The sequence below is a fragment of the Carcharhinus amblyrhynchos genome, chromosome 23 (genome assembly GCF_965287045.1).
Source record: "Carcharhinus amblyrhynchos chromosome 23, sCarAmb.v2.hapA, whole genome shotgun sequence".
Classification (NCBI taxonomy): Eukaryota; Metazoa; Chordata; class Chondrichthyes; order Carcharhiniformes; family Carcharhinidae; genus Carcharhinus; species Carcharhinus amblyrhynchos.
Window position 1 is genome coordinate 18,889,131 of NC_137346.1, and position 26,522 is coordinate 18,915,652.

Sequence of the window (26,522 nt, forward strand, 5' to 3'; positions counted from 1 at the left end):
ATCAGCATTTCCCCTTTACCACCGCTTTTACCAATCCACCATAATGGACCTGCTGAATAAAGGTCTGAGTCGGGCACTCCAGCTTCTGAAGAGCGCGCTCAGAGTTTCCAATGGCTCTCTGACCCAGTGGGGGGAAGGAGGGAGGCGGGTCAGATCATTCTGACCCGCTGGTTGGTCGGGGGGAGGGGAGTGAGGTCAGATCATTGTCTGGTTGCTGGGGGGGGGCGGAGGAGGAGGCGGATCAAATGTGTCTCTGGTGGGGGGGGGGGGGGGGGGGGGCGAGAGGGCTGATTGTTGTCTGGTGGGGGGGGAGATGGGTCAGATGTTCCTCTGGAGGAGAGTGAGGCCAGACCATTCTCTGGGGGTGGGAGGGGGGGTAATGAGGCCAGTTCATTGTCCGGGGTTGGGGGGGGGGGATGTATCTCTGCGGGGTGGGGGGAGGCCCATTCGCTCACTGATGGAGGGGCAGTTGGATCTCTGGTGGCGGGGGGCGGTGCAGATGGATCTCTGGTGGGGGGGAGCAGATGGATCTCTGGTTGGGGGGGAGGTGTGGGCAGATGGATCTCTGGTGGGGGGGGGGGTGTGGGCAGATGGATCTCTGTAGGGGGCAGGTGGGTCCGCTGCCACTCGGTGGGCGATCAGTGGGGGAGGGAGGGGTCATGGGCGGCAACTGGTCTGAGTAGTAGGGGGATGGATAAGGGGGGCAGTGATGGATGTGGTTAGTGGGATGGGTGAATATCGGGGACAGTGATATGTGTGGGCAGTGGCAGGGGGTTGATAAGGGGGACAGTGATGTGTATGGGTAGTGGGGGGGCAGTAATGCGTGTGAGTAGTGGGGGGTGGATAAGGGGAACAGTGATGTTTGTGGGCAGTGGGGAGGGTGGATAAGGGGGACAGTGATGTGTGTGGGTAATGGGATAGGTGGGTAAGGGGGACAATGATGTGTTGGTAGTGGGGGGCGTTGATAAGGGGGGGCAGTAATGTGTGTGTGTGGGTAGCGGGCGTGGTTGAATTAAGGGGGACTGTAATGTGTGTGGGTGGGGGGGGTTGGATTAAGGGGGACGGTGATGTGTGTGTGTGTGTGGGTGGGGGGGGTTGGATTAAGGGGGACGGTGATGTGTGTGTGTGTGTGGGTGGGGGGGGTTGGATTAAGGGGGACGGTGATGTGTGTGTGTGTGTGGGTGGGGGGGGTTGGATTAAGGGGGACGGTGATGTGTGTGTGTGTGTGGGTGGGTGGGGGGGGTTGGATTAAGGGGGACGGTGATGTGTGTGTGTGTGTGTGGGTGGGGGGGGTTGGATTAAGGGGGACGGTGATGTGTGTGTGTGGGTGGGGGGGGTTGGATTAAGGGGGACGGTGATGTGTGTGTGTGTGGGTGGGGGGGGGTTGGATTAAGGGGGACGGTGATGTGTGTGTGGGTGGGGGGGGGGGTTGGATTAAGGGGGACGGTGATGTGTGTGTGTGGGTGGGGGGGGTTGGATTAAGGGGGACGGTGATGTGTGTGTGTGTGTGGGTGGGGGGGGTTGGATTAAGGGGGACGGTGATGTGTGTGTGTGGGTGGGGGGGGTTGGATTAAGGGGGACGGTGATGTGTGTGTGGGTGGGGGGGTTGGATTAAGGGGGACGGTGATGTGTGTGTGTGTGGGTGGGGGGGGTTGGATTAAGGGGGACGGTGATGTGTGTGTGTGTGGGTGGGTGGGGGGGTTGGATTAAGGGGGACGGTGATGTGTGTGCGTGTGGGTGGGGGGGGTTGGATTAAGGGGGACGGTGATGTGTGTGCGTGTGGGTGGGGGGGGTTGGATTAAGGGGGACGGTGATGTGTGTGCGTGTGGGTGGGGGGGGTTGGATTAAGGGGGACGGTGATGTGTGCGTGTGGGTGGGGGGGGGGTTGGATTAAGGGGGATGGTGATGTGTGTGTGGGTGGGGGGGGTTGGATTAAGGGGGACGGTGATGTGTGTGTGGGTGGGTGGGGGGGGGTTGGATTAAGGGGGACGGTGATGTGTGCGTGTGGGTGGGGGTGGTTGGATTAAGGGGGACGGTGATGTGTGTGTGTGGGTGGGGGGGGTTGGATTAAGGGGGACGGTGATGTGTGTGTGTGGGTGGGGGGGGTTGGATTAAGGGGGACGGTGATGTGTGTGTGTGGGTGGGGGGGGTTGGATTAAGGGGGACGGTGATGTGTGTGTGTGGGTGGGGGGGGTTGGATTAAGGGGGACGGTGATGTGTGTGTGTGTGGGTGGGGGGGTTGGATTAAGGGGGACGGTGATGTGTGCGTGTGGGTGGGGGGGGTTGGATTAAGGGGGACGGTGATGTGTGCGTGCACCCTCGCTGCTGCTTGTCGCTCCTGGGCCGCTTTCTCCACTTTGGTGGCCAGGGAAAGATCTGACACGGGTGCATTTTTTCCAATTGTTTTCCAACTGCGCACGCGCAGTTCAGAGCTCCGATCGTTTCGGGTATGCTAAGCCCCGCACACAGCCCGAATGGGACGGGAGATGGCTGAGTGCGTATGGGGGCGCCTGGAAACAGATCTCCATGTCGGACCTTCATTATGCCCAGATTCAGCACTTAGAGTGAAAATGGTAAAATAGACCCTCGCTCATAAACACTCTCACTCAATCACTCACACATAGACATTCATTCACACACACATAGGGCCCGATTTTACCAACAATTTGCGCCCACTTTTGCGTGCAAAATGTGGTAAAATTGGGTGTGAGGCCTTTATCGCGATCTGCACCCGAATCCGTGCAGATCGTCACTTCACCGAGACCCGCGAATGGTATTTGCGTGCATTTAAATTGAATTAATGAACTGCCCGCCCAACTCTATCAGCATTTCCCCCTTTACCACTGCGTTTACCAATCCGGAACCGTACCGTAGAAGTCTGAGTCGGGTGCTCCAGCCTCTGAACAGCACGTTCAATGTTTCCAACGACTCTCTGACTCAGATCAGCGGTGGGGGTGGGGGTGGAGGCGGGTCAGATCATTCTCTGGTTGGGGGGGGGGTTGTGATGAGGGGAATGAGGTCAGATCGTTGTCTAGTGGTGGGGGGGGAGGAGGGGGGAGGTGGGTCAGATGGACCTTGGGGGGGGTGGGGGGGGAAGAGAGGGGCAGGGTGGTCCGCTGCCACTCTGCAGGCGATCTGTGGAGGGGGGGTGCAGAGGTGGCAATCGGTCTGGGTAGTGGGGGGGGGGGGGGGGGGTGTGGATAAGGGGGGCAATAATGTGTGTGTCCCCCATATCCTCGTCCCCCACTACCCACACACATCACTGCCCCCCACTACCCAGACCAATCGCCATCCCTGCCCCGATCGCCCACATAGCGGACACCCTGCCCCCCGCTACCAGAGATCCATCTGCCCCTTCCCTTCACTGAGATACCTACCCGCCTCCCTCCTCCCCACCACCCTCGAGATACACCCTTGCTCCTGCTTTTTGCTCCCGAGCTGCTTTCTCCACTTTCTGTGGCTCGGGAGCGATCTGACACGGGCGCGCTTTTCCCAATTTTTTTTCAACTGCACGTGTGCAGTTCAGAGCTCCGATCGTTCCGGCAGCGCTAAGCCCCACCCACAGCATGAATGGGACTGGAGAAGGCTGAGCGCGTACGGGGGCAGATCTCCAAGTCGGATCTGCATTACACCCAAACTTGGCACTTAGAATGAAAATGGAAAAATCGGGCCCATTGACTCTCACACACTCTCTCTCCCACACACACACACACACTCCCACACACACACACACAGACCCTCACTCTCACACACAGACCCTCTCTCTCACACAGACCCTCTCACTCACACACACAGACCTTCTCACTCACACACAGACCCTCTCACTCACACAGACCCTCTCACTCACACACACAGACCCTCACTCACACACACAGACCCTCTCTCTCACACACAGACCCTCTCTCTCACACACAGACCCTCTCTCTCACACAGACCCTCTCACTCACACACACAGACCCTCACTCACACACACAGACCCTCTCACTCACACACACAGACCCTCACTCACACACACAGACCCTCACTCACACACACAGACCCTCACTCACACACACAGACCCTCTCTCTCACACAGACCCTCTCACTCACACACACAGACCCTCACTCACACACACAGACCCTCACTCACACACACAGACCCTCTCTCTCACACAGACCCTCTCACTCACACACACAGACCCTCTCACTCACACACACAGACCCTCTCACTCACACACACAGACCCTCTCACTCACACACACACACACACAGACCCTCTCTCTCACACAGACCCTCTCTCTCACACAGACCCTCTCTCTCTCACACAGACCCTCTCTCTCTCACATAGACCCTCTCTCTCTCACACAGACCCTCTCTCTCTCACACAGACCCTCTCTCTCACACACAGACCCTCTCTCTCACACACAGACCCTCTCTCTCACACACAGACCCTCTCTCTCACACAGACTCACGTTGTTTTTCTACAAAGTCTGGAGTGTTTGCCATCATTTATCACTCTGTAGATTCACTTTTTCTAAAATATTGACTTGACTCCCTTTTGCTTTAGTAAGTAACATCTAGAATATCATTCCAGGGTGGGAAGTTAATGAGAAGGAGGTGCCATTATATATAAAGAACAACTTATTGGTTAAAAGACAACTCCGTCAAAACAAGGCACAGGAAATGCTCAGTGGGGCCGGCAACATCTGGAGAGAGTAACAGAGTCAGCATTTCAGCTCCCACAAGTAAAGGCCAACAACCTGAAACATTAACTCAGTTTCTCTCTCTGCAGATGCTGTCTAACCTGTTGGACATTTCTATAATTTTCTGTTTTAAGTTTTGTTATTTTGCTTTAGTACCTGTCCAAAATCCGAATCTCTCAATTCAACAAGACTTTTTATAATTGTAATTCTAATGATTTATTTTCCAGCAATACCCTAATGATGTTCCCCATTACCAAGTGGGGGGAACTTGGGGGGGGGGGGGGGGGGGCATCATCCCACCACCTACCCAAGCAGATGTGCCAGAAACCTCCTACCTCGCCCGGGGCTGGGATTCTCCGGTGCCCCTGAAGCGAATGGAGTTTGGGCCAAGTGCCAAATTCTCCGTTCTGGCTGGCAGCAGGGTGGGAAGGGGCGAGATCGGAGCGTCCCACCCATGGAATGAAAATCAGAATTGTCTCTGCTGAGTAACAGCCCTTTAGACAAGTGGACGTAGGTTCCCTGCATGAACGGGTGTAGTAAGCCGGAGCACCTTTAAGGATAAGGGGCTTCACTGGGACAGAGTTTCCCACTGCATCCAAACCTTTATGTGACTGACTTAGGTCCCAACGCAGGGTCAAAGTGGAGTGTTCTTTTTTAAATCTCCCTGCATTGCCATACTTGATTCTGCTGGGCGTCACCCCCTCAACTAATATGGAAATTTGGAAATCATTCTGATGACAGTTGCAAGCCTAAAGAAGACCAAGCAATTCACGCGCTGTTTAATTAGACTGACTTGTAACAGTTGTTGTTGAATTTGTTATAGCTGGCAAATGCCAAGAGGACGCCAAATCCTGGGCCGAGGGAGAAGAAAATCTGTGCAGCAGCGTCCACCCACACCTGGAAGCAAAAGAACAGGAGCTGTTCAAACCATTGCAAACGGTCCACAGCTGGATTTCTGTACATTACAACAATCAAGAAGCTGAATGTCCCCCCTCCCCCTTCCTGCTGATGGATCTTCCCGATTGTGACCCCCCCCCCCCACCATCCCGGTGGATTCCCCCGCCACGCAGCACAAAATCCCATTGACATCGGCAGGACTGGAAGATCCTGCCACAGGCCAATGGTGAGCCACATCCATCACCGATCCAATATATTCACATCAATGCAGTTTATTTCCTCCTTACGTCCTAAACCTTCATCAATTCAGAACGGACAATAAGCGTTGATCCAGCCAGGGACGCTCACATCCAATTCATGAGTGAGGTCAGCATGGACTAGTTGGGCCGAAGGGCCTATTTCCGTGCTGTATATCTCTATGACGATGAATTTTAAAATGTAAATGTCTCCGAGGCTGCTGCTTTTTGAAAGGACAGTGATCCAGATGAGGTGCGCTAACGTGTAAAGAATTTTGTAGTCCCCGTCCTAAAAAGGACAATTAATTTTATAGTGAACGATCCAGTCACAACAACCTGAAGTTCCGCTGGCTTTAGTTCCTGCTTCACTGAGCTGAACATGAACCTTGAAAGACTAATTTAAATCAACATTCAGATCTCTTACCTTTACCATTTTTTTCCCTTTATTCTTTCATGGGATGTGGGCGTTGCTGGCTAAGCCTGCATTTATCACCCATCCCTAATTGCCCGTGAACTGTGTGGCTTGCTAGCCCATTTCAGAGGGCAGTTAAGAGGCAACCACATTGTTATAGATCTGGAATCACATGTAGGCCAGATTTCCTTCGCTAAAGGACATTAGTGAACCTGATGGTTTTTTATAGCAATCAATGATAATTTCATGGTCACTATTACTGAGATTAGCTTTATATTTCAGGTTTATTAATTGAATTTAAATTCCACCAGCTGCTGTTGTGGGATTTGAAGCCATTTACCCATGACATTAGCCTGGGTAAATTAGCCTCTGGGTTACTCATTCAGTTGCCAGACCTGCTGAACTTTTCAAGCTTTCTCTGTTTGTATCTGAAATTTCAGCATCCGCAGCATTTGGCAATTTTCGACTACCTATAGATTTGTACTTTAGCAAGAGTCAGTGCATTGAAGAAAGGACCTGAAAGCTGCTATTGTCCCAGAGGGCCATAGGCTTCCCTCCCCTTCGTGGGAGAGCTGACTGGTGGTGATTTAACCTGAAGATCACCACACCTCAGGGAAGCTGGGGAAGGTGCTGCTTTCATGGGTAACCACAGCCAGAATGGGAACTGAACCCACGCCATTGGCGTCACTCCACATCACAAACCAGCTGTCCAACCAACTGAGCTACTGACTTCTTATTCAAGAAAGGGAATAGGGAGAGGAGGGAACCATTGTTTCTTGTCTGTGCTTCAGAGAAGGTAGTGCGTTGAACTGAATTTCCAGAAAACAATGAATAATCATGTCTATTATTGGTCCAGGTGAAGGTTCATAAGCTACAGGGCAGCATGGTGGCACAGTGGTTAGCACTGCTGCCCCACAGCGCCAGGGACCCAGTTTCGATTCCTGGCTTGGGTCGCTGCCAATGCAGAGTCTTCATGTTTTCTCCGTATCTGTTATTGGCCCAAGCGAAGGTTCATAGGCTATAATGTAAAGTTTGAACCGAGGTGCATTTTAACATTATAGAATAAGTCCGTGGATGTCAATTTTAACATGTCACTGCACTAGAACAGTGCAGTACAGCATGGGAACAGGCCCTTCGGCCCTCCAAGCCTGCGCCAATCATGATGCCTGCCTAAATTAAAACCGTATGCACTTATGGAGTCCATATCCCTCCATTCCCATCCTATTCATATAGGTGCCCATTAAATGCCGCTATCATACCTACGCCCTGGGCAGCACATTCCAGACATTCACCACCCTCTGTGTAAAAAACTTGCCTCGCGCATCTCTAAACTTTTCCCCACATAAACTAGTGTACACATTTGTGCTGATAAAACTGCTTAAACATCTCCACCCCAATAATGATATTCATCATCTCAAAACTGTAGTAGTAACAATCCTGCATCACACTGTATAAAATACCTCCCTGCCATTGACCCGTCACAGGATTTTAGTGGCTTTTACAACACTACTCCTGAAATGAATACACAAAGTTTAACAGCATAGTGGGACAGGAATGCAGCTGAATGTTAAAATCAAAACTTGCTTGTTTGAATGGGAAGTTGTGTGCAAGGTGGCTAAGTCATGACAAAGATACAGTTCAAATTGGGTTGATCTGAAGATGTCAAACTAGAAACATAAAGCTCAATGACTGTACCATATTGCCTATTTCTCTGTGGGGCTTAACAATGTTTCCAAGAGGCACTATTCCATCACCATAAAGTACTCCCACTGGATTTTTGCAGTTAAGTATGTCAATGATGCATGGTTTAATCTACACCCTGGTATTGTATTTTGGCAACTGTGATAGCCCAATTTAGTCATGATGTGGAGATGCTGGCATTGGACAGGGGTAAACACAGTAAGAAGTCTCACAACACCAGGTTAAAGTCCAACAGGTTTATTTGGTAGCAAAAGCCACTAGTTTTCGGAGCGCTGCTCCTTCGGCAGGTGAGTGGGAATGCAGTTGAATATTAAAATCAAATCCCAATTTAGTCCCAGACATTGAGCTTCACTTCTGTCATCCAGTTTCACATGAAGAATAAATCTCCCAACGCTATCAATTAGCCTGACTCCAAACTTTCAGGTGGCACCTCATGGTGAATCTTTCAACTTCACCATTGGCCCTCTTTATCTCCTGTCTGAACAAGATTGCCAATTCCATGCCCAATAATGGCCAATTCTCAGTCAGCTTTGTTCTCTGTAATGTCATCTGAGACACTGGGCATGATTATACCATCAAGTTTCTTGGGCATGAAAACTTAGTAAAGTCAATTGTGAGGTGATCCGACTCTCTGCTTGAGATTGGTAGGAGGAGGGGGAAGAGGGTTTCACTGCCACTCTACCTGAGATCAATGGGGAGGGAAAGGGGGTGGGGGTCTGCTGCCACCGTTCCTAAGATCAGTGCTGGAGGGGAGGGAAGGGGGTCCACTGCTACTGTGCGTGAGATCAGTGAGGGGCAGTGAAAGGGGCGAGTCCACTGCCCCTCTGCCTGAGTGGAAAGGGGCGGGGGAGGAGGGCCCATGATTGATCTAGGTGGTGGAGGGGGAGGGGAGGTAAGGGGGTCAGTAATGTTGTAGGGGCCAGGGGGAGGCATTATCCAGCCCGGGAGGAATGTGGCAGGGCAGCAGCAGTCTATCATTTTTTTTCTGCACACGCGCAGTTGGAGGCACCGATCAGAGCTGCAGGGTTTTGGGCCCACAGGCTTCTGCAATGGGATTCGGAATCGCTAATATTTTTTCAGACAGAGTGTGTATGGGGGCTCTTGAGAACAGGTCTAAAAATCGGATCTCAAACACTCCCAGTTTCAAGCCCACCCAGCACTTAGAATCAAAATGTTAAAATAGGGCCTGCTGGATCAGATTACTCAAACTTCATTATAACCAGAAAGAGGAAAATCCTGCCCATTGTTTTTGTTGTGGGTTGGATGTGTTTGGGAGTGTAGAAGCAATGCCATGTAGGTAATACAGCTTGCATTATGGGAATGGAACACTATGGATGTGATCTTGCTGGCCCGATGTATCAGTCAATCAGTGCAGCGGGCCAGGTAGATAATGCATGAGGCTTTTGCGTTGGGTGCGAAACAGCCTTGCGCCAAAAGCCATCTTCCTGGCCATGTTTTGTTGGCGCGATGCCGATTTAAATATTAAACATCAAATATCGGGGCACCTACCCAATGCAGCCTGCAGCTGGCTTCACCGATAAGCTTGGCCCCACCCACCCCGCCCACTGGTGAGAATCGCATTTCTTCCCAAAAAACTGGCTGAGTGCATGTTCAAACTGGCTCAAAAAAAGTGACGGAAACTCTTCTGTTTTCTTGCTCGTTCAGCACTTCGAATGTTCTTGAGACATTTGTGTGCGTGCGTGCGTGTCTGTGTTCCTGTGCCCACCACATGAATGCCAACACCTGCCTACCACAATTGTCAGCTTATCCGTAAATAGCGGATCACCCGTTTTTAGCAGTTAGGCTGCTCTTTATGTGAATCAAGTTCCTACAACCTTCGCAGAAGCTGATTTGCAACTGGATCAAAAGGGTGGGTGCCCAACCCACATAATCCAACCATTTATGGCAGGTAGTGAAGAGGCTCAGCAACAACACTCATTCCACATTTCAAAGCTACTTCACTGGCTGTAAATCACTTTGGGATGTTCAGAGATTAAGAAAGGCGCTACAAAAATGCAAATTTCTTCAGTATGGTAACTCTACACCGAGATACCTATTGCTCTAGGGTAATGCTTCTTGATCAGCCAATCAGATAAAATCACTTCAATCATCAGTTCCCCCATAGTCCTAGTTTTAAGTTTATTTATCAGTGTCACAGGTGGGCTTACATTAACACTCTGGAGCCTGTTCGAGTACATTGAGGGAAAATTTTGCATGGCCAATGTATCTAACCAATACGTTCTTCCGACTGCGAGAGGAAGCACCCAAAGGAAACCCATGCAGATACTGGGAGAATGTGCAGACTCTGCACAGACAGTGACCCAAGCCGGGAATCAATCCTGGATCCCTGGCACTGTGAGACAGCAATGTTAACCATTGTATCACCATGTCACCCTGCCTTCCTGAGAGCCTAAGACGACCATCTTATCGCCTGGGAAAAGGTAACAGTTCCGGGAAAAAAAAACAGGAACACAGTCAACGATGCATAAAACCCAGCAAACTGGGGCTCTTAGAGAGTTGACAAGTTAAATACAAGTGATGTTTGCCTGCCAAAATCAATGCTTATGCCCTTTTATAATTATACTGAATACAAGCTGGTAAGTCCCAGATAATCCCTGCTCTAATTAAATCGCCACTCTTGACCTATTATGCATTTCCAAGCAACAGACTGGGACAACAATTTTATGACCATATTTCCACTTGTTATCAGGGTTGCTGTCTCGCTGTGGAGGAGTCACACGGACTCAGAACATTAACTCTGAGTCTCTCTCCACAGATGCTGCCAGGCCTGCTGAGGTTTTCCAGCGTTCTCCGTTTTGATTCGCTATCTTGGTCAGTGTGGTTTGACTCTAAAGAACACTTATTGTCAGACCATGTCAAAATTCCAATGATGGACTTCACACACAAGCACGGGCGGGAATCGTTCCCATTTACACATTTGGTTATGTCTAAATGGGTATTAAGAAAAAATCTCAGCATCAGCTTTGTATAATCAGGATTGGTGACATATGATGAACTAAACAAGAATGGTGCACTTTCTACAACATGGAGATTAGGAAGTGGCATAACTTAGTCTGGGAGGACTCAATCAAGTTTGGACATTTGCCCTCAATTTTCAGTCAGTGGGAAAGAATAAAGTTTCTAAGGAAACTAAGAGGCATTAGCTTGTTTGGGTTGAATAAACTGCTTGATAAAATTGCAATAATTAGCTCGAGTTCTGACAGTATAGTCTTATATCAAGTCATAAATTTCATATATAAAGTTTCACATCTATTCTGAAGTGTAAACTATTTGCATACTTTGGTACTCCTTGATCATTAACTAAGCTACAATTGTTTATTTCCTTCAGCGAAGGTAATTTTGAATTGATAACAGATTTCTACAACTCTTATAACATCCTTATAAAAGTAGTTACAACAAATGGGGTGGAGCAGATATTAACACACAAGTATTCATCATAATGTTATTAATATCTCTGAGATCTGCCTACTAGTATCAATCTTGCACATACCCAAGATACTAGAGTTAAAGTCTTGCAACAAACAAACATAACATGGCTAGTTTATACAATTTTAAAACTGAACAAATATATTAAAATGACCAAAGCTGTGCCTAGCTATGACTCAGACAAAAGGAACTTTCTGGCATTCAGAGAAGAAGACATTTCATTATCTCTGAAGATGTGCTAATGACCCCTGCAGAGACCAAATTCAAAGGGAATTCTACAAAGGCCATCTTCATTTTCAGTCATCGGAGTTCACCAGCCTGTAGGGCAAAAGACTTTGTAACCTCCTCTCAAATTCTTTATGGTTGAAACAATAACGGTCTCAAGAATCCTCAGGAACATAATGTCAAAGCAAAAGTGAGGAAATGTGAGTCATGTCACATGATTCCTCCACCATACTCTACCCCAGCTGGGAGAACCAGTTACCCTGTCTTGCTGTACCATCAGTCAGCTGCTATCTTCCATTAGCCAGTAAGAAAAGTGGCTTTGTCCAGGTATGAATGCCCAGCTCCGGCTGTGATGTTCTACTGGAATTTCTGAACCACCACCTACAGGACTAATCCTCAACTCATCACCGAAGCCATCTCTACTGCAATAGTAGATTATCCAGCATCAGCTTCAAACTGTCCTCTGGGAAGGTCTTTTGATTCTGGACTTACGAGAAGTGAGAATTAATTTCCTTGCAGTCTCTGCCTTGTACCTCGTTCTCCTCTTTGTCCCTCTGTTACTTTATGAATGCAAAAAGGATAGATGTTGTGAACCCTCTTTCTGTGTTTTGATTGTTGGGAGAATAAACTAACCCTCTGAGTTTATCCTATCTCGATTCTGCTATGGGGCTAATAATAGAAACTTGGATCGCACCAAAACTGAGGATTTAGGAAATAAATCACCAACTGGAAAGGTGGAAATCAAAAAAATCAGAAAATATCAGGAAGTGAAATCAGGGCTGAGTTAACCCCTCACCCTAATACATAACAGTAGTTAATTTGAATAAAAGAAATTCCACTTCTTGTCCCTTCTTAAAAAATTGTTCTCCAGTTGTAAACAACGCTGATAGATCGATCTCTTGCTCATTTCAAATTGCACCGAGGATGGAGATTTCTGTGGGCCAGGCTGGATGGGAACAAAGAAAATTACTGCACAGGAACAGGCCCTCCAAGCCTGCACCGACCATGCTGTCTGTCTGAACTAAAATTCCCTACCTTTCCAGGGACCTTGATTCCCATCCTATTCATGCATTTGTCAAGATGCCCCTTAAAAGTCACTATTGTAACTGCTTCCACTACCTTCCCCAGCAGCGAGTTCCAGACACCTACCACCCTCTGTGTAAAAAGACTTGCCTTGTACATCTCCTTTAGATCTTGCCCCTTATACCTTAAACTTATGCCCCCTTGGTAAAAAGGGAAAAAGCTTCTGACTATCCACTCTGTCTATGCCCCTCATAATCTTGCAGACCTCTATCAGGTCACCCCTCAACCTTTATTGTTCCAGTGAGAACAAACCCAGTTTCTCCAACTCTTCTCATAGCTAATGCCTTCCACGCCAGGCAACATCCTGGTGAATCTTTTCTGTACCTTCTCCAAAGGGTGGCAGAAGCTCATTAATAAACTGATTTGTTTTTTATGGCAATCCAGTAACTATCTTTATCATCTTTGCTGGTGCAGGGCTGGAAATGACCAGGTTTGTTAAAATCAACGGCACTACTTGCTATGGTGTGATTTGAATTCACTACCTCTAGGTTTACTCATTTGGTAGAATAGAATTTGAGTATTGCTGAAAATAAATGTGTTGTCAAAGGTTTTCATTGCACACTCAGAAGAATAATCACAATACCAACTGTAATGGGAGCAAGTATAAATCATTGTTCCACTTACAGTTTGGTATTCTTCTAAATATCCTGCTGAGTGCAAGACAAAAAACTTTGACAATATGTGCCTTTTTTCAGTAACATCTCTAGGTTGCTAATATAGGCGCCACCACTTATCACGGGTCTGATTACATAATTGTAAGTGCTGGAGAGTACATCAGCTTTTACAAACACTAAAATCTCGCTCAGCAACAGGCAATGGAACATACAAACACACCCTCATAATCAAGTCTCCAATCCATTGTTCTGCTTCACAGGAAGTGAGATTTTCTCAAGGGCGAGTATGGACTGCCCTGTGTCTGGCCACATCCTTCCTGAACTCACCACTGTGTTCATCTCCAAAACCAGGGAAATGCCACCTCTTACATCTGCTCTACAAAAATGGTGATCAGTCCAGCCAGCTCAATAAAACTCACTTGAGTCCTGGGACTAATTAAAGAATTGCAATTCAAATGAATTCTGAGAATGCGGTGAGAAAAACTTGGGAGTTGTCCAAAATTTCGTGCTGGCAGCTCATGTTTATCCAATCGTTAGAAAGACTGAACTAAAAAAAATAGAAAAAAAAGGATTTCCAGGATGAGATCAAAAGGCTCTTTAGAAGAAGTGAAAGACCTTTAAAGTGAGGTTTTACCGTGGGGAAACATAGAAGTCTATCAAAGTCTCATAAATGAGATAACGTCTATGAGAAACTGAGTGCAATGTATCCAAATTTTCCTTCTGGTTCTGATCAAGCATTGGATCAAGCCCAACATGGGGAACAATGCCATATCTTGTCAGATTGGATCTTGTTTGTCTCCCTTAAGGGAACCTTGAATTGGATTCAATTGGATTTTGAATCTAGTTTGTGGAGCAAGGAATGGATTTTGGTTTACCCGGTCCATTCATAGATTAGAATCATAGAATCCCTACAGTGCAGAAAGAGGCCATTCAGCCCATTGAGCCTGCACTGACAACTGTCCCATCTAGGCCCTATCCCCATAATCCCACATCTTTACCCTCCTAATCCCCCTAATGCTAAAGGTTAGCTTAGCGTGGCCAATCAACCTAATTGTTGGGAGTGTGGGAGGAAACTGGAACACCCAGAGGAAATTCATGCAGACACAGGGAGAATGTGCAGATTTCACTGACAGTCGCTTGAGGTTGGAATTGAACCAAAGTCCTTGGCGCTGTGAGGCAGCTGGACTAATCACTGTGCCAACACGCCACCCACACCCATTCTGAGCATTGGCTTTGTAACTTAAAGGATGGAGTAAAAAAATTTTAAAATGTTACTTTTAGTGAGGTGGGTTAATGAATAAATACACAACATGTTTTGTGACAACAGAACATCTCAAAGTTCTTCCACAATATTAGGCCAAAAGGGTCTCCTGCACCATTATGATTCATGAGAAGTAAATAAGTCATCTTAAGATATAGCAATTGTTGTTTAGTAGTCAAAATAAGCAGCCAACTTGCACATAATAAAGTATTGGACATAGCAATGCGATATTTGGCCAGATGATTTGTTTCTAATCCACATCTTCATCAGTCACAGTTTACCCTCTGATTTCAGCTTCTCTGCCATTTGGCCATTCACACCTTCTATTCTTGCTATGGACTGCCATCAGCACTTCTTAGCCTTTCCCCTTTTCTTTGTGGCTGTGACTTATCTCACATTCCCTCGCCCTACAGTATTAATATCTCCCACTTTCTACGCCTTTCAGCTTTGACAAAGATTCATCTGGAAATGAAACGTCAGCTCTTTTCTCTCCTTACAGATGCTGCCAGACCAGCATTCTCCCTTTTGGTTTCGGATTCCAGCATCTGTAGTAATTTGCTTTTATTCAGTGTTTCTAACGGCGTTGGTCGAGGGAGCAACACAGAATGCGAGACTGGGTGAACTCCTTTGAATAGTATTGCAAGATTGTTTTACATTCATCTCAGCAGGTAGACTGTTTAAATTTTTATTTGAAAGCTGTCTCTGACAGTGCAACATAACCCCACACTGCACAGTTGTAAAAGGATTTTGTGGTGAAGTCTCGAGTCCAGGTGGAACTCACTGTCTTCCTGACTCAGAGGCGCGAGAGCCTGAGCCAAGGCCAATCCAGAGAATTAATGGCCAGCTAACTGTCATCAGCACTTCCCAATCTGCATGGCCACCACTTGCCAAAACGCTAAGTACTAAATCCCTAGCCAAACATTTTAGTTGCGGTTGCTGGGTGACAGGAAGAGGTTATCCCATCTCAGCTGCAGACAGTTCCTGGAATCCTCTGGCTGTTCACACCCTGCCACCAGCAAGAATGGAGAATTTGGCGCTCAGCCACATCCCCGTTCACTGCAGCAGGACTGGAGAATCCCAGCTGCAGGCGAAGTTAGAGAATCTGGCCCGTTGTTACATTGGGTAAATGTTCTAATGTGTGTTATTTTGCCTTTTGCAGTTGCCTATCTCCCTGTATGGCTCTGTTGCCAGCTTCATAATCCAGACCAGCGTTTGTGATGGATGCGATCCTTAGTTCCCAGATGATCTTTACCGCCCTGCCCACTGTGATGACTTCAGCCAAGCTAATGAGGTTGGCTTACTAGAGTGTGAACTACCTGATTGATGGTTAAATCAGGAAGCCTCATGATTCCCATTTAAAGGTGGTGTGCCAGCAGGTTTAATTCCCCAACTTGGGCCACAGTCCTTTTGGAGTCTACACATTCTCCCCGTGTCTGCATGGGTTTCCTCTGAGTGCTCCAGTTTCCTCCCACATCCAAAACACTGCTGGTTCAGTGCATTAGCCATGCTAAATTCTCCCTCAATGTAGCCAAACAAATGCGGAGTGCGGCAACTAGGGGATTTTCATAGTAACTTCATTGCAGTGTTAATGCAAGCCTACTTGTGACACTAATAAATACATTTTTAGACTTTTTTTATGCTGGGAACAAGGAAAGGGCCGGCTACAAGCACAATGTAAACAAATGCAAAAGATAGCAGAAACTTGATTTGTGCCAAACCTAATTGACGCTTAAAGTTCCTCAATCTTGTGTATCTTTCAGTGAATTGCGTCAAAAAGGAAATTGGGCACAACTAAGTAGAAAGTCTATAGTGTAGCTTGAGGGCAGAAGATTCATTTAAAAGCATGCTGATCAATTAAACTACAGTGCTGGTTGTAGTTGGATTTTGTGAAATTTCAGAAATAATTTCATTCTAATGGTCTGGTGAGATGTCTCGGAGGCTCATGCCTGTGTAATGTTCTGAGTACGCATCATCTGTGTGTGTGATGCTCTTTTCCCTGATTCCTTGGTATTTTGGAGATTACTGGGCATTCACTCGCAGGGCGTGAACTCCAGCTTTGCCATTTCCCAAACTTAACGGGTGGGATTCTCCGGCCATTCGTTGGAGGCAGGATTCTCCAGTCTTGCCAGCGGTGCCTTCCTGCCCATGGATTTCCTGATGGCAGACTCCGCACAGACAGTGACCCAATCCGGGAATTAAACCTAGGTCCCTGGCGCTGTGAGGCAGCAGTGCTAACCATTGTGCCTCCCCAATGGGAAGTCCTGTTGACAATGACGGGTCCAGAGAATCCCACTGCCAGCGAACAGCGCGCTGCCTCCTGCTGACAGGAAACATGCGGCTGGGAAGCTGGAGAATCCCACCCAACTCTTTTCAATTCTATAGCTAGACCTGCCACCACCATCTCCCTCCTCCATGGTGGGAGTTTTACAGCCTCAACGCAGTGGGGGACGGGCCATAAAATGCGGCGAGCTGCTCAGAAGTCTGTTGATGTTGGCAGGACTGGAAAATCCCACAGGCGTAAAATTCTGGTCTTAATGTTCATTATTTTCTAAAAGCTAAGTTGGTCAAAAAAAAAGACATCACCAGGAACACCGGCTTCAGGCAGCACAGTGGTTAGCACTGTTGCCTCGCAGTGTCAGGGACCCGGGTTCAATTCTGCCCTCAGGTCACTGTCTGTGTGGAGTTTGCACATTCTCCCTGTGTCCACGTGGGTTTCCTCCAGGTGCTCCAGTTTACTTCCACAGACTGAAACATGCGCGGTTTAGATTGAGTGGTCATTTTAGTATAACCAATCAGGGATTAGCAGGATAAGTATGTGGGGTTGCGGGAATAAGGCCTGGTTGGATTGTGGTCAGTGCAGATTCAATGGGCCACATGGCCTCTTTCTGCACTATTAGGGACTCTATGATTCCCTCTGTACCTCATCTACTCGTTAGCCATGGCTCTTCTCTCCAGTCCTGCAGCAAGGCTTATCGCCATGATCAGTGATCTCATCCTCCACAACAAGATTAGCTCAGGTTCCAGCATCACAAGATGACAAGTGCCTATTTGGGTGAGATGTCAGGTAGGCGAAGGGGCGGCCAGTGCTTCAGGAACTGCATCCAAGCTCAAACCAGCCCCTTCTTGGAAAATACAGAGAGGCTGAGGGGGCAAAGGGGTTTTGGGGACGAGAGATTTTACTTTACTCCCTTACAGGGGCAGGTTCCGATAATTCCACAACTCAATACGGTGCACATCGCAATCACTAAAAGAACTGTGATACAACACACCGCCAGTGCTATGGTTCCTTAGGACATATTACACAAATATAGTTCTGCACAGTGAACTTCATGGCATTTTGACTGATGCTTGGGTGTTGGACCATAGACATTACACAGTGATCTACAGTAGCTGCCTGCTAGATCATAAAAACATAAAACTAGATGCAGGAGTAGGCCATTCAGCCCTTCGAGTCTGCTCCACCATTCATTATTATCATGGCTGATCATCAGATTCAATATCTCAGTCCCCCTTTTCTCCCATATCCCTTGATCCCTTTAGACCGAACAGCTATATCTAATTTCTTCTAGAAATCACACAATGTTGGCCTCAGCTACATTCTGTAGTGGTGAATTCCACACATTCACCACTCTGTGTGAAGAAATTTCTCCTCACCTCAGTTCTAAAAGGTTTACCCCTTATCCTCAAACAATGACCCCTAGTTCTGGACTCCATCAGGAACATTCTTTCTGAATCTACCCTGTCTAACCCTGTTAGAATTTCATAAGTTTCTATGAGATTCCCCTCTCACTCGTCTAAACACCAGTGAATATAATCCTAACCGACTCAATCTTTGCCCATATGACAGACCTGCCATCCAAAGAATCAGAATCAGGTCACAGAGGACATGAAGTGTAGCGAATCAGTAGTATTAAACTAGGGTCAATGTGGCTTGAATTGACTTACCTGGGTAGTGAGCAGTTTGTTCCATTCAGGCTTAAGATAGTAGAGGATACCTCGCCAGGCCCCAGGCAGGGTGGCACCCCGAACCAAGAGAATAAACAGTACAAGATAGGGGAGAGTGGCTGTTACCCATACAACCTGCAGAAGAAATATAAAAAAATTAGGCAGTTCTAAAAATACAACATGCATTCAATGTGTGCCAGATATATTTACACTGAGCAAACTAACTGCTGTGAAAGTTCCAAGCTGATCAGTATATCTTGATGGAAATGTCCATGCCAGTAATGTTTATGCCACATAGGTGCCTGGAAATGATAATCTTTTACAAGACTAACTGTTGCCCTTTGACATTCATTGGCATTATGGGGATTAACATTGACCAGGAACTTAACTGGACTAGCCATATAAATATTGTGGCCACCAAACCAGGTCAGAGGCTAGGAATCCTGCAGCGAGTAACTCATCTCCTGACTCTCCAAAGCCTGTCCACCACCTACAAGGTACAAGTCAGGAGTGTAATGGAATACTCTCCACTTGTCTGGACGGATGCAGCTCCAACAACACTCAAGAAGCTTGGCACCATCCAGGACAAAGCAGCTGCTTGATAGGCACCCCATCCACAAACATCCACGCCCACCACCACTGATGAACTGTGACAGCAGTGTGTACCATCTACAAGATGCAGTGCAAGAATTCACCAAGGCTCCTTAGGCGGCATCTTCCTAACTCACCACCACTCCCACCTAGAAGGACAAGGGGCAGCAGATATCTGGGAACACTGGAGGTTCCTCTCCAAGTCGCTCATCATCTTGACTTGGAAATATAACGCTGTTCCTTCAATGTCACTGGGTCAAATCCTGAAACTCCTTCCCCGACAGCACTGTGGGTGCACCTACACCACACGGACTGTAGCAGTTGAAGAAGGCAGCTCACCGCCACCCTCTGAAGGAGCAATTAGGAATGGGTAATAAATGCTGGGCTTTGCCAGTGACACCCACACCCCATTATTAAATTTAAAAACAGTCTGTTTAAACACTGTCAGGGAGGAGCAGTGCTTTGTTCTGCTGGGAAACAAGGTTTCTTGGGAATTAGTGCGGATACAGACTGTAACTGATGCTCTCTCAGACCAAACAAACAAAGCAGCACTGCAGGGTGCAAGCTCATTTTTAATATACTCATGACCTCATGGATCTTGTCACGCTGTAGTCTGCACAAATAAATGTTTGTCTGGGGCTGTCTCTTGAAAAAGGGACTCTCTAACTCTCCAGAGTCAAGGTCAGAACGTTACTGGGCACCAGCTGCTGGCAAGACAGCCCCCGGATATCCAGCCTCCAGAGGCTACCAGTGCCACTCAGCACTGGTAAGGAGGAGGGGCTGGCTAACAGGAACAAGATGATGAGGAATGGACAACTGGCCCACACTTCATTCACTCCAAGAAAGCCCTGCATTCCCACTTGTTGGTTGCAAAATGATTTGATGGCTTCTTGTCTCCACCATTTTAACCAGAAGTCATTTCTAAGTGTGGAAAGGACTTAGTGACACCTGTTCTAACGTTGCCTATTGCACATGCGAATCTGTCCTCTTGTTCAACTCTCACTGGTTAAATTTAAATAGAATTCCAAATTAATGTTACAGCACCATTTACGATCTGATATAACATCAGCAAAATGACTCGAGGTGACTCTTATTTGGGCTTTTTTTGTCTCCAGCAACATATAAGATGCCTGGGATTTTGGAGACTATTCATAGCATGGAGCGGAGCTTAGGGCCTTAGTAACATGAAGATTAAAATCTTTGGCTGGAATTCTTTGACTGTTCATGCCCTGCCGTCAGCGAGGATGGAGAATTTGGGGCTCAGCCAAATCTCCATTCACTGCAGCGGGCCTGGAGAATCCCAGCCACAAATGAGGTCAGAGATTCCAACCCTATATTTCCTCTTTTATTCCCAACTCCCTCCAATCTCACCAGACATGCGACAGCACATTGATGTGCCACAGTAACGTGCCTTTTTTGGGTACCTTTCAACCCTGAAAGCATTTGTTTTGTAACAATGGCTGAAGAAAATTAAATGTGCACCTCAAATATTTGGATTGCAAATGAACTAACTATTCTCTAGAACACAACGATAAAATGCTGGAAAATCGCAGCAGGTCTTGCAGCATCTGTAAGGAGAGAAAAGAGCTGACGTTTCAAGTCCACATGATCCTTTATCAGCTTTGAAGGTAAATCAAAAGGTCGGCAACAGTGGCACAATGGGTTAGCGCTGCTGCCTCACAGCGCCAGGGATCCGGGTTCAATTCTGGCCTGGGGTGACTGTCTGTGCGGAGTCTGCACGTTCTCCCCGTGTCTGCGTGGGTTTCCTCTGGGCGCTCTGATTTCCTCTCACTGCAAAAATGGGCAAGTTACGTGGATCGGCCATGCTAAATTGTCCCTCAGTGTCAGGGGGATTAACAGGGTACATATGTAGAGTTGATGGGAGAGGGGCTGGCTGGGATTGTTGTTGGTGCAGGCTTGATGGACCGAGTGGCCTTCTTCTGCACTGTAATGATTTAAATCAAATTGCCATTACAGAAATATGAGGCTGAACTGTATTCTTAGGGCAAAGGTCACAGTGATGGTGCCAGAAGCGGGTGCCATTTTCATTTTCCCATTAAGTGGCCAATGACATGTAATCTCACAGAGGCCAGCCACTTAAACAGCACGAGGTGTTCGGGGGTGGGGGTGGGGGGGGGGGGGGGGGGGCGGTGTGGTGATGGTGGTGTGTGTGTGTGTGTGTGTGTGTGTGTGTGTGTGTGTGTGTGTGGGGAATGATCAATCCCAGGCTGGAGGCAGCTATATGGGTGGCAGGTTTGGTGTCCATTTGAACTATATTAAAGGGGTGACAGCCCTGCATTTGTTGTTGCCTGAACAAAGACCTCCACCTTTCTACTGCTGCTCTCTGACAGAGCACTGAGACTGCAGGCGGGATTTTATGGCCCCACTCGCCCCCAAAACCGTAAAATCCCACCCAAGATCATTGGGCCTTCCCATTGGCCACTCCAATTCCCAAGGCGGGCACGGCAGTAAAATTCCAGCCCACATTTGCATCCGTATCGGACCGTGGCTGCCTCTCAGTGAGAGGGTGCCTGCCCGGCAACGCTGACTGCCACAGGGTTTGTTGAGAGTGGCTGAATGCTGGTGGCATTCGTGTGACTCCCCATCGTGGATGAGTGGGTCCCCATCCGCCTAGGCATTGCACTCAAGATCCCTGACTCATCGGAAGACCCCGGAAGTATCAGAAGGAAGAGCCCCAATAGCCCGACTGCTCAGCAATTCCTCCAAGCAGCTTCTCCAAGTGGCAAAAGTAGGCAGGAAGCCTCCTCCTCAGGATTGTGGAGCACACAGCAGACCATTACAATACACAAAGCCCTTATGGGGGGCATACTGAACAGCTCAAAGAGATCGATCCCAATGCCTGAATTAGAAGTCCGTGGCCAGCTCAGCAAATACTCGAGTTGGTCTACCTCTCCTCTGCACTTTGCATGGCTTCCTCACAAGCATAAGTAACCATCTCTTTCGTAGATAGCTCAGGTCTTGGAGTACCTGTCCCTGAAGGTGCACAAGGAAAACTGCAGCGACTGGGACTGCCCAGTTATACAGACACACCTACAGGATCCAGTGCAGACACTGCTGTTTTAATGAAGGTCGCTGGCTATTCTGTGGCAACCCGGATGGCAGCGGATGTGCAGCAATGTCTCCAAAACCAATGGCCCTGTCCTTCCAGATCAGTGTCATAGCACACACTGCCACCAGCTCTCTCGAACATGGCACTGCTGATCTCCTTGATGCATTAACAGGTTGCAGACTGGGAGATCCCATAAATATCTTCAGCGGATCCCAGGGAAGAGGCAAAGCCATAGAAGGTGAAAGCCAGGGTGATCTCCAGTGCTTCTGATATTGGATGCCTACCAATCTCCCCGAGTCTTAGCTCAACCTTCAGCTGACCTCATTAGAGAGCTGCTGACACTGATGCATGAACATTTAGAGGACATTCAGCCTCAGGCAGTGCAATCTCTCCTGGGGTAGATTCTTTAGGTTCTGGTTACTATTTTATTCTTATTCATTCATGGGACATGGACGCCACTGGCTGGCCAACATATATGGCCCAAGCCTAGTTGTTCTTGGAGGGCAGTTCAGACTCAAACACATTCTGCTATTGGTATGCCCCTCTTGGCCACCCCAAGGCTGGCCCTTTCCATTTTATGGTGCTTTTTCCGCACCATCTCCAAGCTCTGAATGATCAGCCGAGGTTACAGGGAGACCAAGGTTGGAAAATAAATATTCCAGGGTACACAATATTTTGAAATGACAGACAGCCCTGGTGGACAAGAGTGACATCAGGCCAGTGGTGAGAAAGGATCTTGACTGAGAAGATGTGGAAGTCGAATCAATATTGATAGAAATTTAAAATAACAAATATCAAAAAACGTAAGTGGGAGGTGTATATAGGCCCCTTCCAATAATGATACAAGTGGTCAAAGCATTAAGCAAGAAATAATTGGAGCTTGTGGCAAATAATTGGAGCTTGTAATAATTGTGGGCAATTTCATTGAATCCCTACAGTGCAGAAGGAGGCCATTTGGCCTATTGAGTCAGCACTGACAACAATCCCACCCAGGTCCTACCCCACATAACCCCCAATATTTATGCTGCTAATCCCTCTAACCCACACATCCCAGGACACTAAGGGGCAATTTAGCATGGCCAATCAACATAACCCGCACATCTTTAGACTGTGGGAGGAAACCCATGGAGACATGGGGAGAACATGCAAACTGCACACAGGCATGATCCAAGCCAGGAATCAAACACAGGTCCCTGCAGCTGTGAGGCAGCAGCGCTAGCCACTGTGCCACAGTGCCACCCTTCCACTCTTATGTAGAGGGGAGAAATCAAATTAGCTAGGATGGGTCTAGAAGATGAGTTTGTAGAATTCTTTTCTGAGAGTTTTTTGAAACAACATTTTATGGAACCAACTATGGATGTAGTTGAATTAGATCTAATACTGTCCAATGAAGCAGGATTAGTTCATTATAAAAGGATCCACAGAGAAAAAAGTGATCATAAGACAACTGAATATTAAGTGGTGAAGCATGTTACGCTCTTCACAACTGGCACCTTCCGAAACCACTGGGACATTCTCTCACTGCCAGTGGAATGGTGGGTTCCCATTCCTGGACGGGAGTACCGAGGGTACCAATGGATTGGCCAGAAATTAGATTCAATCACTGATAGACTGGGTCTATACAATGAAGTCCGGCCCCCCACCACCAGCTCCCCCAAAACACAGAGCTGCTCCACACTCCTTGCTGTAAGGGGGAACCTCTAAACTTTCAGTTAAAAAGTGTGCCTTCATCTCCTTGGCCTAGGTGGGCCCAACATCCACTATTCAGCAGCTTATATACCAGCCCATTTGAAAGTTTATTTTGTTACTGACACAAGTAGGTTTACATTAGCAACACAATGAAGTTACTGTGAAAATCCCCTACTCATCACACTCTGGCGCCTGTTCAGGTACACAGAGGGAGAATTTAGCATGGCCAATGGACCTAACCAGCACGGTTTTCAGACTGTGGGAGGAAACCGGAGCACCCAGAGGAAGCTCTCACTGACACGGGGAGAATGTGCAGACTCAGCACAGTAACCCCAAGCCGGGAATTGAACCCAGGTCCCCGGCACTACGAGGCAGTGGTGCAAACCACCATGCCGCCATGCTGCCCTTCAGGTCCTTCAAAGGCCACCAATGTGGAAACCCCAGAGGTTTTCCCATCCCGCCGCAGTGAATGGAAATTTTGCTGGCCACCAAATTCTCCGGTCTTGCTGCACCGGGAGCGTGGCGTGAACGGGTGGTAAGATCACATCCCAGGGCTTAGCTCTAACCCATCTTGTCTAGCTCGATAAAAGCAGAGGCTTTTAATCCCCTTCCAACCCCCATCGCTAACTGCAAATGCCCGGCAAGATCTCAGCTATTAAGTGTTTTGCACCGTATATACGTGCTTTAGAGTTTCCCAAAGTCAGGAAAGACACCACGTAAATGGAATTTTATTTCTTCTGTCACTTTGTGAATCGTCAGACTTGTTAAAGCAGCTAAAATGTGAATTGCAATAACTCATCCAGTCCTGTAATTATTGCAGTTCCAATAAAAATTGGATTATGTGCAGTGAACATGCAGCCTGTCATTAACTTCACACCAGAAATATCTGTGTAGCTAATTCGGGAGATTTTCTTTTTACAGAAATTAATGGAAGTGGAGAAATCCATGGATGTGAATTTAAAATTGACATTTTAGCTGTATTTTTCAACCATATTAGGTGCCTAGTGATAGGATATTTTTTAAAAAAGCATTGTGGAAGATATTAAAATAGTTGTTAATGGGGTGGATAGAAGCTTATGTGGCAACTTATAGTCAGTGTAAAAACAAATAATCGATGTGCTAGGGCAGCACAGTGGTTAGCACTGCTACCTCACAGTGCCAGAGACCTGGGCTCGATTCCTGGCTTGGGTCACTGTCTCTGCTGAGTCTGCATGTTCTCCCCGTGTCTGTGTGTGTTTCCTCTGAGTGCTCCAGTTTCCTCCTAAGCCCAAAAAACATACTGGTTAAGTGCACTGGCCATGCTAAATTCTCCCTCAGTGTATCCGAACAGGCACCAGAGTGTGGCGAATAGGGGATTTTCACATTAACTTCACTGCAGTGTGAATAAGCTTACTTGCGACACGAATAACTAAACTTGAATAACACTGCGGAACTAAGAAAGGAAAATAAGCGTTAAACATAGTAAAGCAGACTTTAGCAGTGGAAGTTCCATCTCAGATCAAAAGAGACAAAATGAGTCCAAGAATTTTAACAAATGCCTCTGTTTCTTAAATTACAATTCTCATGGGACCATTTTCATATAATTCCACTTAAAGATTTTGTTTTTCTGGAAATAGAAGACAAGTCTTGGGCCAAAAATGGCAATTTCAAAGAACAAAAAAATGCAAGAGATTACTTGAGCCTCAATCAGGGTTGTCTTGGCTGAGTCAAGTTAATTATTGTTATGACAAGCCAAAACCCACAGTTGTTCATAATCATGAAATGGATGTAGTGGAAGCACGGCCAACACTCCCGCAAAACAGATATGTGGCAGAACTAGGTTGGTGCATGTTTCAATAAGCAACACATTGAACTGGCAGGGTTGATTTATATAAAACAGTCCAATTGGCAAGAGTGAGCTATAGGCCTCTTTCAGAGGGCTAAAATCAGAATTAACATGGAGAACTGGTGAACTCGCAGAGAAAAGAACTTAAAAGCCTATTCATTCTCTGAAACCTGATCAAGTCCAAGGAATGACAACATTGATGTGGTCAGAAAGGGCTGCAAAACAGAAACACATGGGGAAGTGATGGGCTAGTGATATTATCGGTAAACTATTAATCCAGAAACTCAGCCAACGTTCTGGGGATCCGGGTTCAACGCCCACCACGGCAGATGGTGGAAACTAAATTCAATAAAAAATATCTGGAATTTAAGAATCTACTGATGACAATTGTCGGAAAAACCCACCTGGTTCGCTAATGTCCTTTAAGGAAGGAAATCTACCGTCCTTACCTGGTCTGGTCTACATGTGACTCCAGACCCACAGCAATGTGATCGACTCTCAACTGCCCTCGACAATGAGGGGTGGGCAATAAATGCCAGCCAGCAATTCTCATGTCCCATGAATGATTTAAAAAAAAAGAGGGTGTTCTAGCAGCTGCAGTAATAGAAACTGTCAGAGGAAAGGTAACAAGTATTCTTCCTATGGGCCTGTTATTTGAATCAGGTTCTATGAATGCTGTGAGTTTGTTGCAAAGATTAACTGCTTCACAGCACTATTTTCATCTCACATTTGGAGTTTACTTTAATTGCGCGAAGGTGTTGGATTTAGCTGTCTCTCGATTCAAGCCTTGGCTCTTCACGTGACTGAACAGACCGATGACTTTTTTCCAGAGTTCTTTGGGTAC

General features: G+C 47.2%; 1 protein-coding gene across 2 annotated transcripts in view; it reads right to left on the bottom strand.

Annotated features, from left to right (window-relative positions):
- Positions 1-26,522, bottom strand: part of LOC145357536 (sodium-dependent serotonin transporter-like) — an 84,400-nt gene that overhangs the window by 28,044 nt on the left and 29,834 nt on the right. For both annotated transcript variants that reach the window (XM_080210986.1, XM_080210987.1), the window contains exons 6-7: positions 18,504-18,638; positions 5,476-5,579 (exon numbers count right to left, since the gene is read on the bottom strand). In XM_080210986.1, the coding sequence (XP_080067112.1) occupies positions 5,476-5,579; positions 18,504-18,638 (239 nt within the window). The remainder of the gene's footprint in view (positions 1-5,475; positions 5,580-18,503; positions 18,639-26,522) is intronic.